Source organism: Puntigrus tetrazona, chromosome 1, assembly GCF_018831695.1.
Source record: "Puntigrus tetrazona isolate hp1 chromosome 1, ASM1883169v1, whole genome shotgun sequence".
In the NCBI taxonomy this organism is placed as follows: Eukaryota; Metazoa; Chordata; class Actinopteri; order Cypriniformes; family Cyprinidae; genus Puntigrus; species Puntigrus tetrazona.
This window is the reverse complement of record NC_056699.1, coordinates 2,476,240-2,491,239: the sequence shown is the minus strand read 5'-3', so window position 1 is coordinate 2,491,239 and position 15,000 is coordinate 2,476,240. Positions and strand designations below refer to the sequence as shown.

Here is a 15,000-nt window from a genome sequence, read left to right as displayed (position 1 = left end):
CACGCCGGATACCAGACCATCTGATCACACTCCGTCTGCGCTCTGATTAGTGTGTGTGTGTGTGTGTGTGTGTGAGGTCAGGGGTCAGCTGCAGTGTGTGTGTGTGTGTGTGTGTGTGAGGTCAGGGGTCAGCTGCAGTGTCTGGGTGTGTGTGATCGCTGTGAGGTCAGGGGTCAGCTGCAGTGTGTGTGTGTGAGGTCAGGGGTCAGCTGCAGTGTGTATGTGTGAGATCGCTGTGAGGTCAGGGGTCACCTGCAGTGTGTGAGAGGTCAGGGGTCACCTGCAGTGTGTGTGAGGTCAGGGGTCACCTGCAGTGTGTGTGTGAGAGGTCAGGGGTCAGCTGCAGTGTGTGTGTGTGTGTGTGTGTGTGTGAGAGGTGTCAGCTGCAGTGTGTGTGTGTGTGTGAGAGGTCAAGGGTCAGCTGCAGTGTGTATGTGTGTGTGTGTGAGATCGCTGTGAGGTCAGGGGTCACCTGCAGTGTGTGTGAGGTCAGGGGTCACCTGCAGTGTGTGTGAGGTCAGGGGTCACCTGCAGTGTGTGTGTGAGAGGTCAGGGGTCAGCTGCAGTGTGTGTGTGTGTGTGTGTGTGTGGTCAGGGGTCAGCTGCAGTGTGTGTGTGTGTGTGTGTTAGAGATGTGCGGGTGAGCTCAAACATCATCACATGATCATTGGACAGAGCAAAGAAACCCAAGACGCTGTTTTTGGGCTGCTTTCGAAGGCTTTAGTAACTTCAGTCTGAACCTGAACGACACACGACACACACTTCCTCTCTGCAGGAAAAAGTGCATTGAAAGCAGGTTCATATTTCACACAATGCAGTTAATATTTGCGACATTAATGATTTGATCCACCTGCAATTAATCAGAATGTGTTTTTATTACCTGACCACAGATATAACCTGTGTGTGTGTGTGTGTGTGTGAGAGATCGCTGTGAGGGTCAAGGGTCAACTGCAGTGGTCATTAGTGTGTGTGATTTCTCCGTGAGGTCAATGTATGTGTGTACTGTAAGGTGTGTGTGTGTGTGTGTGTGATGGACTAGACACAGCTTCAGTCTCATTCATCCTCATCAAATCAGACTTGTTTTATTCTAATAATCTTGCTGTGGGTAGTTCACACTGATCCTGAGACACCCACGCTCTTTATTCTAAAATGCTGAACCTTTTAGTGTACTGAATTTAATTGGATTCATGTAGAAACAAGTTTATATCAGATCGTGTGTGTGTGTGAGAGAGAGAGAGAGAGACGCTGGCATTAAATGACACCTGATGTAAATAATTAATGTTTGTTCTTGTTTCTTGGATCATGAAACCTGAATAGAGCCGCTGGTGAATTACCCATGATCCTCCACACACACACACACACACACACACAGCTGTAAGGGGTCTGCTCACACAGATTTAAAGTGTGGTGTTTTGTGAGACTCGTGCAGTGAATCTGTGTGAACCTGAACCCTAAAAACATGATGATGATGATGAAGATGAAGTTCATTTTGTTGCTCGAGTGAAAAGGGAAGTGAATAAATGTGAGTCTGAAACTATATCTTGTGCTTTCCTAAGACATCTAAAGTGCATGTCAGTGACATCATCATCTTCATCATCTTCATCGGCAGCAGCTTCCTGACAGTGATGATGATGATGATGAAGATGAAGCCCACCGGTCACGTCTGGTGATTCGTCTGGTCACATGACTGCTGCGCTGATATTTTTGTAGTGAATGTTTGGTTATTTTTATGCTTCAAGGTTTGAGGTTAATAAATAAATAATGACTTACACTCGTTGTTGTTTGATTCATGAAAACTCGTTCATTTCTCCAGACTTTGTCACATGATCCTTCAGAAATCTAAAGCTTTACTTTGATTTTAGTCGTTTGCAACATTAATAACAGAACTCAACATTTCTAATCGTTTCGTTTTTAAGCAAATGCTTTATTTCAGCTGGATTTCAGTAAACAAAATTAAATCTATTTTTTCAGATAATCAGCATTTATTTTCTTGTTTTAAGAATGTAACACATAATGCTAAAAACTCTTAAATGTACAAACCTTTAAAAATAAAACAAAACCTAACCCTATTAGGACACTGAGTGTTTTTTTTGAATAAGTTTCTTGGAGCGAATGAAAGCGAGTCAGGAGCCGCTGGATGGTCAGATCTGGTCAGAGTTTAATCACCTGCTGCAGGAAGAGCTGAAGTCACAGTATTATTGGTCTCAGACTAAGAAGAGGAAGTTTTAAAGACATCGAGTCCAGCATCTCTGATTCTTCTACATCTACTCAAATCTCTACAAACGTAAGAAAATACATCTTTATGAGAGTCCGAGAGTGCACACTACTGAGTGAGCGTCAGGTGCAGTGCACACTATCAGGGAATGTTTAGAGCGTCAGGATTCTCCGGCCGTGATCCGAGCCCGGCAGCTCTGACGCAGTTTAGTGAGCGTAGACCTGGAGAGAGTCCCGGGCTCCTGGAAGATCCTCTGAGACCACAAGAAGAAGATCAGAAAGAATCGTGAGATCAAACCGTCTCTGATTTATTAAACGTTCCCGTATTACGGTTTTCTGAAAACGCTGACACCCTGCAAAGTTATTGTCTCTCAAAAGACAGAGTCGACTCTGAATCATGGAAATGAATCTCCAACCATTTCATGAAGTTCAGATATTTCCCGCCCACTTGTTGGTCTGAATGAAAATGCAGATTCTTTCTTCACCACTAGGAGTCTCTTTAGGAGCTGAAAAAGCTCACTTTAAATGAAATCGACCAATCACCGGAGGGCTTTGGGGAAATGAATCGATGAACGAATCATTTGAGAGTCATTGAACAAATAAGGTCAAATTAAATGTATATTTTATTCAAATGTTTTTTGATTGTTGGGGACTCGCAAAACCAAAATATCAACCTTTCGTAATGTCTCTCTTCTGCTCAGATATTACTGCTTAATATTTTCGTGGAAACTCTGATGCATTTTATTTTTCAGGATTCATTAAAGCAGGAGCAGCACTTCACAGAAAAAAATAACAGTTTAACACACATTCTAATAATGTTTGAGGTTTTTGTTTACAGTATTTCTGATCAAAAAAATGCAGAAGAGACTCTTTTTAACTTTAAAAACCGTACAGACCGCAATCATGTCGAAGCTGGAGATCCAGACCTGCTTCTGGAGGTCTCCAGGTGTGTCTGACCTCAGCAGGAAGCTGGATCTCCAGGAACAGGAAGTACCTGCATGAAAGCGTGGCAGTCCTCGACGAAGGCTCCTCTGGTGATGAGTTTGAAGCGCTCGCAGACGTCCGGCAGGTTCTGGGCCTGAAGGATCTCGTCCTGATGATGGTGGATCAGAGTCAGAGCCACGCGGAACAGGATCTTAGATCCCTCGTAGAACAGACAGTCCCAGACCCGCAGAACCGTCTGAGAAACGCAAGACGGATCAGTGTTCCTGTCTTAACAAACTCAAAGGAGCTTCAAGGACAGAAACTAGACACACCTCCACCGGCAGGACGTCGATGAAGAGGCAGATGAACCAGCGAGAGACCACCAGAGTCCACATCACCCCGTGATCCTGCAGGAGCCTCCAGACCCCCGGGGCCTTGATCCGGACCAGCTCGCCCAGAACCTCCTGATCCACCTTCAGACCCAGCATGGCCGGCGTGTAGTAATCTGAGGAGGTCAGAGGTCACAGTTCTACTGCTTCAAGAATAGGATTTCAATAAAATGCTAAAAACACAAAACAATAATTAACTGAGTGTGTTGAAAGTAACGGAAACCTAATTCAATGCCAAAAAACACACATATTTGATAAGAATGATAAAATGCTAGAAACACTAAACGTTAGTTAAGTATAAAATGCTGAAAACACAATAGATATTTAAAATGAATATGCCAAAATTAAAATTAAAAAAATATATATTTTAGTAGTAACTTAAAATTCAAAAATGAATTATTTAAATGGATAATTAATTGAATGTTTCTGTTATTTTTATTAAAGAACATACAGAATCAGCACCTTTTAGAATCACAAAATGATTCAAGTTTAAATAAATGTAAAAAGTTTTCAGAAAACGCCTCAGTAAACACACACACACACACACACACACACACAGTATTAATGTTCTTGGTGATGTTCTGTCAGTCAGATGTGGATCCGAGCTCTAGCAGGAACAGGAAGTGCAGTGCTGTAGGATCAAACCATGTGACCTGAGCTGAGTTTATTCATAGACGTGAGCTCAGAATACATCTGCTCATGTCACACACACACACTCTGTGACCTCTAATGGGTGTGTGTGTGTGTTCATGAGTAAGCACTGATCAGGACACAGAAACACACCTGGCAGGATTCTGTCCAGCAGCGCCTCCATGAGCCAGAAGGACGTCTCCTCGTCTCTACTGATGATCAGCAGATATCCTGCGATGAAGTTCATTCCCTGAGACGGAGAGCTCCATCAGGCATTTGCATTTAAAATATCATGCAAACTTTACACGGGTAAACAAACTGAAACAACGACTGACTGCATGAGACACCAGCTCTACGTATCCCATCAGGCACTCATCTGAACACGACTGATTCACCTGAATATGAATGATTCATCTGAAAAAAACTGATTCATCTGAACAAAACTGATTCACCTGAATTTGAATGATTCATCTGAACTTGACTGATTCACCTGAATCAGAATGATTCATCTGAATCGAATGATTCACCTGAATATGACTGATTCATCTGAACTTGACTGATTCATCTGAACTTGACTGATTCACCTGAATATGTATGATTCATCTGAACTCGAGTGATTCACTTGAACTTGACTGATTCACCTGAATATGAATGATTAATCTGATTAATCTGATTTAGCTGAACTTGACTGATTTACCTAAATTCAACTGATTCATCTGAATATAAATGATTTATCTGAATACGACTGATTCATCTGAACTCGACTGAATCGTCTGATGTAAATTATTCATCCAAACACAATAGACTCATTTGAACATGACTAATTCACTTGAATGCAAGTGATTCATCTGAACTCGACTGATTTGCCTGATGCAGCTGATTCATCCAAACACAATAGACTCATGACTGAACACGACTGATTCAACCGAATGCAACTGATTCACCCTGATGCAGTCAATTCATCCAAACATAACATATAACGGATACAGCTAAACACAACCTATTTGCTCTTAAGTTTACTGATTCAACCGAATGCAACTGATTCTTCAGAAACCAAACCGATTCCCTTGAATGCGACTGATTCAGTGACTGACCCGAGCGTGATCACGTACCTGACAGTACCCCACTGTTTTATTGTGCTGTCCGTACGCCAGCAGCACGTTGAACAGCTCCTTCTGCAGACACGGATCTGCAGACTTACGGAAGTAAACGTTATCCGGGAAAGTTCTGTGCAGATCTGCAGAAAACCACACAATAAAGAGTAACATAATCTACAGTCAAGAAGAAATACAACAAACACCTCCAGAGTAACATCTGTGTGTGTGTGTGTGTGTGTGTGTGTGTGTGTGTGTGTGTGTGTGTGTGTGTGTGTGTGTGAGAGGTCTGACCGGTGCGGATGGTCTCCACTAGTCGGGGGTCATGTTGAGCGTCCAGCAGAGACCGATAGTAACCGGGGTTCTTCTCCAGACGCTCCTGCGCTCCGCTCGCCGTCATCCACACCAGAGGACGGTGCTCGTTCGGGACGCCCTTCCGTACGTACCGCTTCACTACACACACACACACACACACACACACGGGAGAGAGAGAGAGAGAGACACACACACATCATATGAATAACATAAACACACAGAGCAGAATAATCAGCAGCAGTGTTGTAGGACGGACCTGTTTACATTTCTCAGAATCAAAAGACTGAATAAAGAATTATTATGACAACGAGAAGAAAGAAAGATGATAAATGAAGAGTCCCTCCCTCTGTTCAAACCCAAAGACACACTGTGTAGCTTTTATTGATAATACTAATATAAGAGTTAGATATATTGCATCATATGATAACTATTACATGTAATTCAACAGCTTTGTATTTCAACTATTAATATTATCTAAATCATTTTAATTTATAAAAAATAATTAATTCCAGTTTTTTACCAATCAATAAAAATATTAAATAAAATAATTATTCTAAAAACTTTACTGAACAAAATATTTTAAATATATAAAAAAATTACAAATACATTTTATATATATTTAGTAGTATTTAATAATATTATTAAAATAATGTTATATGTTGATGTGTTTTTGTAATATAAGTAAATAAAAACCTTATATAGACATTTAATTAAATTCCACAGTGACTTTGTTCTGTTTTGACTGATGATGATGATGATGATGATGATGATGATGGTGATGATGATGATGATGACACACACCCTTCAGGTTGCGGTCCACTCGCCGCTTGCCCTGCAGAAGTTTGGACCACTTGATGGAGCGTCTGGTGAGAACGGCCAGGTACTCGGACATCAGCTCCTCGTAGGACTCGTAGTCGAAATCATCGGAGCGCTCGAAGCCGTACGGATCCACACTGAAACAGGTGACCACGGGTTAACCAGCTAACCAGCTAACCAGCAACACAATACCTCTATGATTTCTACATGTACTTCATTGTCTGTAAATCAATTAACAAAAACTTCATTTTAGAATTCAGATCTTCAACAATTATAATATTAATTATATTCATTATTTAATCATGCATATAGATATAGATAGAATATCAATTGAATCAATTTCATGAAAACGTTTTATTTATGTTTTTGAAAACAAAATGAAACGAGTTTACAGCATGACTAAAACATCCATTCAAATATCATTCAAATATTTCCCAGACATTTCCTCTAAACTCACGATCACTTTGCATAAAGGAATGTATTTTGATATTTAATGATATTTTCAATGCATTCTACGAGTAAAACCAGGACATTTAAAGACTTTTAAGGCGAAATAAGAACTTAAAGAGCATGAACAAAGATCTGTGTGTTATCAGGACACACCTGGGAAAACTGACACCTGTCTGTGTGTGTGTGTGTGTGTCTATACTTGATATTTAATTCCATCTAACGAATAAAGCTGTTCATAAATCATACCATGTTTTGTAAGAACTGTCCTCGGTGTGTCGTGCGCTGTACACTGGGGTTAGTGTGTAGTGTGTAGTGTGCACTGTGTAGTGTGCACTGTGTAGTGCGCTGTTACCTGGCCGCTCTCTCTCTCGCGCTGCTCGGCGCGTTGATGCGCAGCTGCGGCGGATCGGAGCGTCGCGTCCCGTTGCGTTGCTCCATGATCAGACCTCAGAGCTCCGCGACTCCATTCACAATCACGGACGCTCCGCGGTGCCGCATGGACGCGACGCGACGCGACCCAGACGCCTTTCTCCCGCGCGTCACGTAAGAGAAACTTTTCCCACGCCGCCTCGGCGACGGCCCGCGACGCTCCGTTCTCGCGCGGGACGGCGATAATCCGGGGATCACACCGACACCGCGCCGACTTCTGCTTCGAGCGCGCGTTTGGACGCGTCATCCATAGCGAACACTTTGCGATTAATTTCTCCAGAGAGCTCAAGGGCACACGTCCATCAAGCCGAGGGGGCGGGGCTACGAGCTCGGAGCCCCGCCCCTCGTTTGACTGACGTACGAAAGGTTGCGCGCGGAGGGGCGGGGGTCAGAGCTCGTAGCTCCGCCCCCTCAGCTTGATGGACGTGTGCAGGCTTGCGTGTGCAGGCCACGCCCTTTCCCCGCGCAGCGTTTCAGCAGGTTTATGAGAAGGTAATTAGAGGCTCTTGTCTGAGCCTGTCTTTAATTAGGATCTTATAACGAGTTTGTAAACAGTTCCTGCGTGTAAAACAGTGAGAATACGTAGGTATTACTTTAAGCATCTTTACAGAATACAGTCATCTTCCAACGAACATAGAGTCCAGGAGACTCAAACTGAATAAAACCTTCAAAGGTTTTAGAATTTTTAAAAACTATGACTTTTAAAAGGACATTAATCATTGGTTTTGGATTTCAGACTTTTGCTCTGTATATCAAAAGTACAGTATGATCATAACTGTATCAACATTACAATACTTTATTAAGAGTAATGTGTGTGTGGTGTGTGTGTGTGTGTGTGTGTGTGTGTGTGTGTGTGTGTGTGTGTGTGTGTGTGTGTGTGTGTGTGTGTGTGAGTGTGTGTGTGTGTGTGTGTGTGTGTGTGTGTGTGTGTGTGTGTGTGTGTGTGTGTGTGTGTGTGTGTGTGTGTGTGTGTGTGTGTGTGTGTGTGTGTGTGTGTGTGTGTGTGTGTGTGTGTGTGTGTGTGTGTGTGTGTGTGTGTGTGTGTGTGTGTGTGTGTGTGTGTGTGTGTGTGTGTGTGTGTGTGTGTGTGTGTGTGTGTGTGTGTGTGTGTGTGTGTGTGTGTGTGTGTGTGTGTGTGTGTGTGTGTGTGTGTGTGTGTGTGTGTGTGTGTGTGTGTGTGTGTGTGTGTGTGTGTGTGTGTGTGTGTGTGTGTGTGTGTGTGTGTGTGTGTGTGTGTGTGTGTGTGTGTGTGTGTGTGTGTGTGTGTGTGTGTGTGTGTGTGTGTGTGTGTGTGTGTGTGTGTGTGTGTGTGTGTGTGTGTGTGTGTGTGTGTGTGTGTGTGTGTGTGTGTGTGTGTGTGTGTGTGTGTGTGTGTGTGTGTGTGTGTGTGTGTGTGTGTGTGTGTGTGTGTGTGTGTGTGTGTGTGTGTGTGTGTGTGTGTGTGTGTGTGTGTGTGTGTGTGTGTGTGTGTGTGTGTGTGTGTGTGTGTGTGTGTGTGTGTGTGTGTGTGTGTGTGTGTGTGTGTGTGTGTGTGTGTGTGTGTGTGTGTGTGTGTGTGTGTGTGTGTGTGTGTGTGTGTGTGTGTGTGTGTGTGTGTGTGTGTGTGTGTGTGTGTGTGTGTGTGTGTGTGTGTGTGTGTGTGTGTGTGTGTGTGTGTGTGTGTGTGTGTGTGTGTGTGTGTGTGTGTGTGTGTGTGTGTGTGTGTGTGTGTGTGTGTGTGTGTGTGTGTGTGTGTGTGTGTGTGTGTGTGTGTGTGTGTGTGTGTGTGTGTGTGTGTGTGTGTGTGTGTGTGTGTGTGTGTGTGTGTGAGGGACGTGACGGTCAGATCTGCTCTGCTGTAGTAAATCCTGCTGATCCTGGTCAGTGGTGGTCAGTGAATGGAGTGGATTAAAGCACAGAGAGCTGTGCACAGAGGAGTGTTTTGGGTGATGTGTCGTGATTTAAGTCTACTGCCGGAAGGAGATGAGAGAGTTAGTTATTTAAGAGCATGTTTACTCGGCTATTTCTATCAGCACTGGAGTATAATCCAGCTCACCCTGTTTCCACGACCCGCCTCTTAAACAGGTGAAGAGAGGTCGCATACGCAGCGCTGCCACCTTAACTAGTCCCTTAACTAATCCTCATCAGATTAACCAGAGCACATGGTGAGATCTGGCCAATCACGACGCTCTCTGACACGCTCACACACACACACACACACACAGACACACACACACACATACAGACACACACACACACACAGACACACACACACACATACAGACACACACACACACACGCACAGACACACACACACACACTCCTGAAGAGGGTGTGTCTGTTCAAACGCTCTGTTTACACACACCTTCAGATCAAACACACTTTCAAATAATAAAAGGAGGATATTTGTAGAGATAATACACCGCCTGAGTCACAATGATGCGCTTCTCTTTTATGACAAAATCATTAGGATAGAGATCATGTTTCATAAGTTTCCTAGTAATATGCATCGCTGAGAACGTCACTGGACAACTTTAAAGGACATTTTTTCTTCTTGAAAAGATATTTTTGTATATTTATACATTTTTGTAAAATAATTTAACATAAAAGTAGCCCATGTAAAAATACCTGAAGGTCTATACTAATATTACTAAAGTAAGCGATCCTAGATATGTGTGGCCTAATGCGTATGGAGAATTATCATTCATATGTAAACTAATTCATTATATAAGTGGAACATGTCTGTAGAAAATGAAACGTCTCCTTTAAAAATCAAGACTCAACAAAACTGAATAAGATTAAAGATCAATTCATTTCTTAGTATCTTAAAGATCCCGTGCACCAGAGCTCTTCGTCCTATCTTTCTCAGCTCCTCTAGTCTTTGTTTGAAGTATTGAAGCAGGATTCTGTGATCATTTACACTAATCATTGAGAACTAACTTGAACTATTTAAGTTGAGCCCTTTAGAAGTTCAGGTTACTTAAAAACGTAAGATGACTTGTTCTCTGGTCCAACTAACTTTTAAGTTTACTATTTTACCATGTCAACTTTTTAAGATGAAAGAACTTAGAAGAATAAGTAACAAGAACAAGGTTTTTTACAGTGAAGATATCTTCTGTTATTTTGACTAGAAACGAGACAATCTTGTTTGATGAGTCTGTTCTTGCAGTGCATTTAGTATCATTTATTTATATTTATATATTAAAGACAATTCAAGTAAAACTTTCTGTGGCATAAAAGTGAAGATCAAGAATGAAATCAAGAAAGACGTTTCACAAACACTGGATAAGTCTTGATCAGCTCTTAATCGTGTTTTTTTGCATTGTTTAAACTACAGTCGGGTTTTGTCGACTAGGTAAAAAAATGCCTATAATATTTTATATTTTATATAAGAATCATAATGCGCCTGTACTTTTAACTAAAACACTGGAAAAAGAAATCGATTGCAAGCCTTACCTTGAAAAGAATTAGTCAATTCTATTTATTTTATCTACATATAAATAAACAAATTTAGTTGACTAACTTTGAACTAAATTTATTTAAATGTTGCTGAAATTAATTGATTGCAACTGTTTGCCTTATATTTATATTTATATTTATATTTATATTTATATATATATACACACAGAAAGGTTTGTTTTATGCTGTTCTGGTCCTGTCCGGCTCTCGCTCAGAACACACTTCATAAACTCACGTATAAAGTCAGAGTTTCAAGACATTAACTCAGATATAAACTCCAATCTTTTAAAAAACTGCAACAATTCCGTTTTTTTCCTGTGATTGTGAGTTGCGTTGATCATCGCTGTGTTCTGAAGACTGTCTGAGGAATCGTTCGTGAAGGAGAGCTCAGAAGTTGAAGGTGTCCGTGAAGCGGATGGTTTTGGGGATGTAGGACACTCTCTCTGAAGCGTCACAGTAACTCATGCTCCTGTATTTCTGAGTGTCTTCGGCGTTCTCCTGCGTCTGAATCTGAGCAGCAGAAGCGGAGCCGGAGGTCTTCTGCTCTGGGTTCGTCAGGGCTCCGGGTCTCTGAAGGATCTGTGTGAGGGACTTTCTTGACTCCGTGTCTAAGACCTCGAGAGAAGGATGTCCCGATCGAGTCTTTCTCAGAGTCGCCTCAGCAGCACTGTTCTCACTCAGGTCCTGGACTCTGAGCTCTTTCTCTGAGCCCGGGTCATGTGTTCCTGTAGAAGGACATCTGTGTTGATTTAATGATTCTTCTGAATCAGATGATTTGTTTTTGTGTCGGTCTAGTGATTCTTGTGAATCGGTTGATTTATTCTTGTGTTTCTTTGGTGATTCTTGTGAATCTATTGATTTGTTCTCAAGTTTCTTTAGTGATTCCTGTGAATCAGTTGGTTCATTCTCGTAATTTTTTAGGGATTTTTGTGAATCGGTTGATTTGTTCTCGTGTTTCTTTAGTGATTCTTGTGAATCAGTTAGTTTGTTCTCATGTTGTTTAAGTGCTTTTTGTGAACCAATTGATTCATTTTCGTGTTTCTTTAGTGATTCTTGTGAATCAGTTGATTCGTTCTCATGTTGTTTAAGTGCTTTTTGTGAATCAATTGATTCATTTTCGTGTTTCTTTAGTGATTCTTGTGAATCAGTTGATTTGTTCTCGTGTTTCTGTAGTGATTCTTGTGAATCAATTAATTTGTTCTTGTGTTTCTTTAGTGATTCTTGTGAATCAGTTGGTTCGTTCTCGTGTTTCTTTAGTGATTCTTGTGAATCAGTTGATTCGTTCTCGTGTTTCTTTAGTGATTCTTGTGAATCAGTTGATTCGTTCTCGTGAGACCTCAGTGATTCTTGTGAATCAATTAATTTGTTCTCGTGTTTCTTTAGTGATTCTTGTGAATCAGTTGATTTGTTCTCGTCTTTCTTTAGTGATTCTTGTGAATCAATTAATTTGTTCTTGTGTTTCTTTAGTGATTCTTGTGAATCAGTTGGTTCGTTCTCGTGTTTCTTTAGTGATTCTTGTGAATCAGTTGGTTCGTTCTCGTGTTTCTTTAGTGATTCTTGTGAATCAGTTGATTCGTTCTCGTGTTTCTTTAGTGATTCTTGTGAATCAGTTGGTTCGTTCTCGTGTTTCTTTAGTGATTCTTGTGAATCAGTTGATTCGTTCTCGTGTTTCTTTAGTGATTCTTGTGAATCAGTTGATTCGTTCTCGTGAGACCTCAGTGATTCAGGTGAATCAGTTAATTTGTTCTCGTGTTTCTTTAGTGATTCTTGTGAATCAGTTGATTCGTTCCCGTGTTTCTGTAGTGATTCTTGTGAATCAGTTGATTCGTTCTCTTGTTTCTTTAGTGATTCTTGTGAATCAGTTGATTCGTTCCCGTGTTTCTGTAGTGATTCTTGTGAATCAGTTGGTTCTTTCCCGTGTTTCTTTAGTGATTCTCGTGAATCAGTTGATTCGTTCTCGTGAGACTTCAGTGATTCTTGCGAATCAATTAATTTGTTCTCGTGTTTCTTTAGTGATTCGTGTGAATGAGTTGGTTCGTTCCCGTGTTTCTTTAGTGACTCTCGTGAATCAGTTGATTCGTTCTCGTGTTTCTGTAGTGATTCTTGTGAATCAGTTGGTGTTTCTTGTGAAGAGGTGGACTGGTTCTTGAGTTTGTTGATCTTGTGTATTGAATCGTTTCTGCTGTTCTCCGTCACCAGTGTCTCGAAGCTCTTGATCAGGCTGGAGAACCCGGATCCGGCCGTTCGTCTGCGTGTTTGAGGATTCTTCAGGTGGTTGTTGCCGGCTGCTGTGAATCTGTTCATCATGTCCTGAACTCTGGAGGTGTTTCTCTTCGCCGCAGGTCTTGATTCGTACGTGTGTTTAACACGCTGGGGTCTGGAGCTCAGAGAGCCCACCTCTCTTCTGCGGGTCAGCGCCGGCTTGGGCTCGCTCTTCACAAACCTGGCTCTGAGCAGCTGGAAGGCGGTGAGACGCACACGGGCTCTTCCAGGGGCCGCCGACCCGGGCTTCGGGGGACCTGGGCTCAGGTAAAGCAGCAGATTCTCCAGGACGGCCCTGACCTCCGGAGGAGTCGAGCGGTCCAGGGTCAGACGTTGGACGACTCTCCGGTCCAGGGTGGGGATGATGGAGATCTGACGGCCGTCTCTCTCAGCTCTGTGGAACACAAGTGTGTTTCTGTGCACTCAGACGTGACTCCTTACACACAGAATAACACGCAGACAGCCAAAGGGAAGTTATTCAGAACCAATAAATGTCTTTAGGATTGTAGGAAAGTGTATTAGAGTCACTGAAGTGAAGAGCTCATAGGAAAAGACAACTCTGTGAGTGTTAGTCTCTGATTTAGATCCGCCCACCTCTGCTTTGACCACACCCTCTCTCATAAACCCCGCCCCCTCCACATTAACAGCCAACCCAGAAGATGATTGACAGGCACAGAGCATGTGTGATTGGCTAAAGAGACTCTTAGTGCAGTTTTCCTCTTTATATATTATATTTGTTGTTCTGAAAAACTCACAGCAGAATTAAGAGCAAAGTCACTTAAGTTTAAACAGGTTATATTTCAAATGCTAAAAATGCAAAATAGATATACAGAAAACCTTTTTTTTCTTTAATGATGTTTAAACACGCGGCTGATTATAGTAAAGTATAGTAATACCCAAAAAGCATTGCTCTAAGCAGGTTGCCGTGGGTTACAGCTCCATCTTGTGTCAGTCACATGTAAAGCAATTCAGATTCACAAGGTTCTGGTAAAACTTCACAGTAGTTAACTACTAACTAACCACAGACAATTCTTCTAAAGCATTGCTTACTTTTAGATGAATGCTAACTTAAACATTTCACTGCAAAGTTCTAAATAAAGTATACTGAAGTATGTACTTCTTTTCAGCTTCTTTTTATTGATGCATTTTTAAAATAGAATATTTATAGATATTACTAAACTGATCTGAAATAACAATAAGATGTGTTTATTTCATTAAAAGATGGCAACACATGCAAGACCTAACGTTGCATACTGACGCATTGCCGGATATCTGTCTGATTGTTTTGGCACGTTCACGTGGGATGGGTTTTATGAGGTTTAACGTCCATACAGACTGTGTTTGAGCCTCAGAGCTTTACTTCTCTCCAGCCGCTGCTCGGTGCAGCCGTTCTCCCAGATCTTCCAGTTTCTGTCTCTTGTCCAGATCCTGGTAGAGTCCAGCAGGAACTGGCTCCATCCCGTAGAGCAGGCCGTAGAGACAGCCGGCGATCAGCCCCGTGGCACTGCTCTCTCCTGAACAAGTCTCACGGGTTAAAAACTACCAGACATTACCGGTATTTAAAGCCTGCATTCATTTGATCCAAATACAGCAACAACTTTTCACCCCTTTTTACTATTTAATATAACTGCTTTTTTTTCGTTATCTGTTAAAATGTCATTTATTCCTGAGATTCGAAGCTCAGCTTCTAGCATCATTACTTAATTCACAAGATCCTTCAGAAGTAATACTAATATTCTGATTTGCTGCTTAAAAACATAGTAGTAGAAGTAGAATTCTTTCAGGTTTCAGCATTTATCGGAAATCGTTTAAAACCTTATAAATCAATTATGATTAATAGAAATAGCAATTATATATTTTTTAAAAATTACTTCTTGCTTTTGAATGTTATGTATATATGTATAGGTAATGTATAATGTAATATGTCATTTTAATTTCAGATAAATGCTGAATTTTGGATCTTTCTATTTATCAATGGATCCTGAAAAAGTGTGTGTGTGTGTGTGTGTGTGTGTGTGTGTTCTGAGTGTTTCCTGACC

General features: G+C 41.6%; 3 protein-coding genes across 7 annotated transcripts in view; 1 reads left to right on the top strand and 2 right to left on the bottom strand.

The window, feature by feature from the left end:
* The window catches only part of lamp1a (lysosomal associated membrane protein 1a), a 9,223-nt gene extending 7,452 nt beyond the window's left edge, over positions 1–1,771 (top strand). Inside the window, exons 9-10 of one of the 3 annotated variants that reach the window (XM_043245995.1) lie at positions 1–296; positions 410–1,771. The exon at positions 1–296 is cut by the window's left edge and continues 116 nt beyond it. In XM_043245995.1, the coding sequence (XP_043101930.1) occupies positions 1–24 (24 nt within the window). In that variant the 3' untranslated portion in view covers positions 25–296; positions 410–1,771. Of the gene's footprint in view, positions 377–409 lie in introns of all 3 variants that reach the window. The other 2 variants (XM_043245986.1, XM_043246005.1) reach the window with 2 other exon arrangements.
* A 365-nt stretch (positions 1,772–2,136) lies between these two features.
* grtp1a (growth hormone regulated TBC protein 1a) lies at positions 2,137–7,600 on the bottom strand. The gene is made up of 8 exons (XM_043246029.1): positions 7,185–7,600; positions 6,368–6,519; positions 5,546–5,704; positions 5,270–5,394; positions 4,311–4,407; positions 3,471–3,643; positions 3,209–3,394; positions 2,137–2,468 (listed from the first exon to the last, which is right to left on the bottom strand). The coding sequence occupies exons 1-8, from the start codon at positions 7,268–7,270 to the stop codon at positions 2,376–2,378; spliced, it is 1,071 nt and encodes a 356-aa protein (XP_043101964.1). The 5' UTR covers positions 7,271–7,600; the 3' UTR covers positions 2,137–2,375.
* Positions 7,601–9,680: 2,080 nt separating this feature from the next.
* Positions 9,681–15,000, bottom strand: part of adprhl1 (ADP-ribosylhydrolase like 1) — a 12,087-nt gene continuing 6,767 nt past the window's right edge. For 2 of the 3 annotated variants that reach the window (XM_043238321.1, XM_043238312.1), the window contains exons 7-9: position 15,000; positions 14,322–14,475; positions 9,681–13,355 (exon numbers count right to left, since the gene is read on the bottom strand). The exon at position 15,000 is cut by the window's right edge and continues 132 nt beyond it. In XM_043238321.1, coding sequence (XP_043094256.1) covers positions 11,087–13,355; positions 14,322–14,475; position 15,000 — 2,424 coding nt within the window. In that variant the 3' untranslated portion in view covers positions 9,681–11,086. Of the gene's footprint in view, positions 13,356–13,739; positions 14,476–14,999 lie in introns of those variants that run through there. The other variant, XM_043238329.1, reaches the window with a different exon arrangement.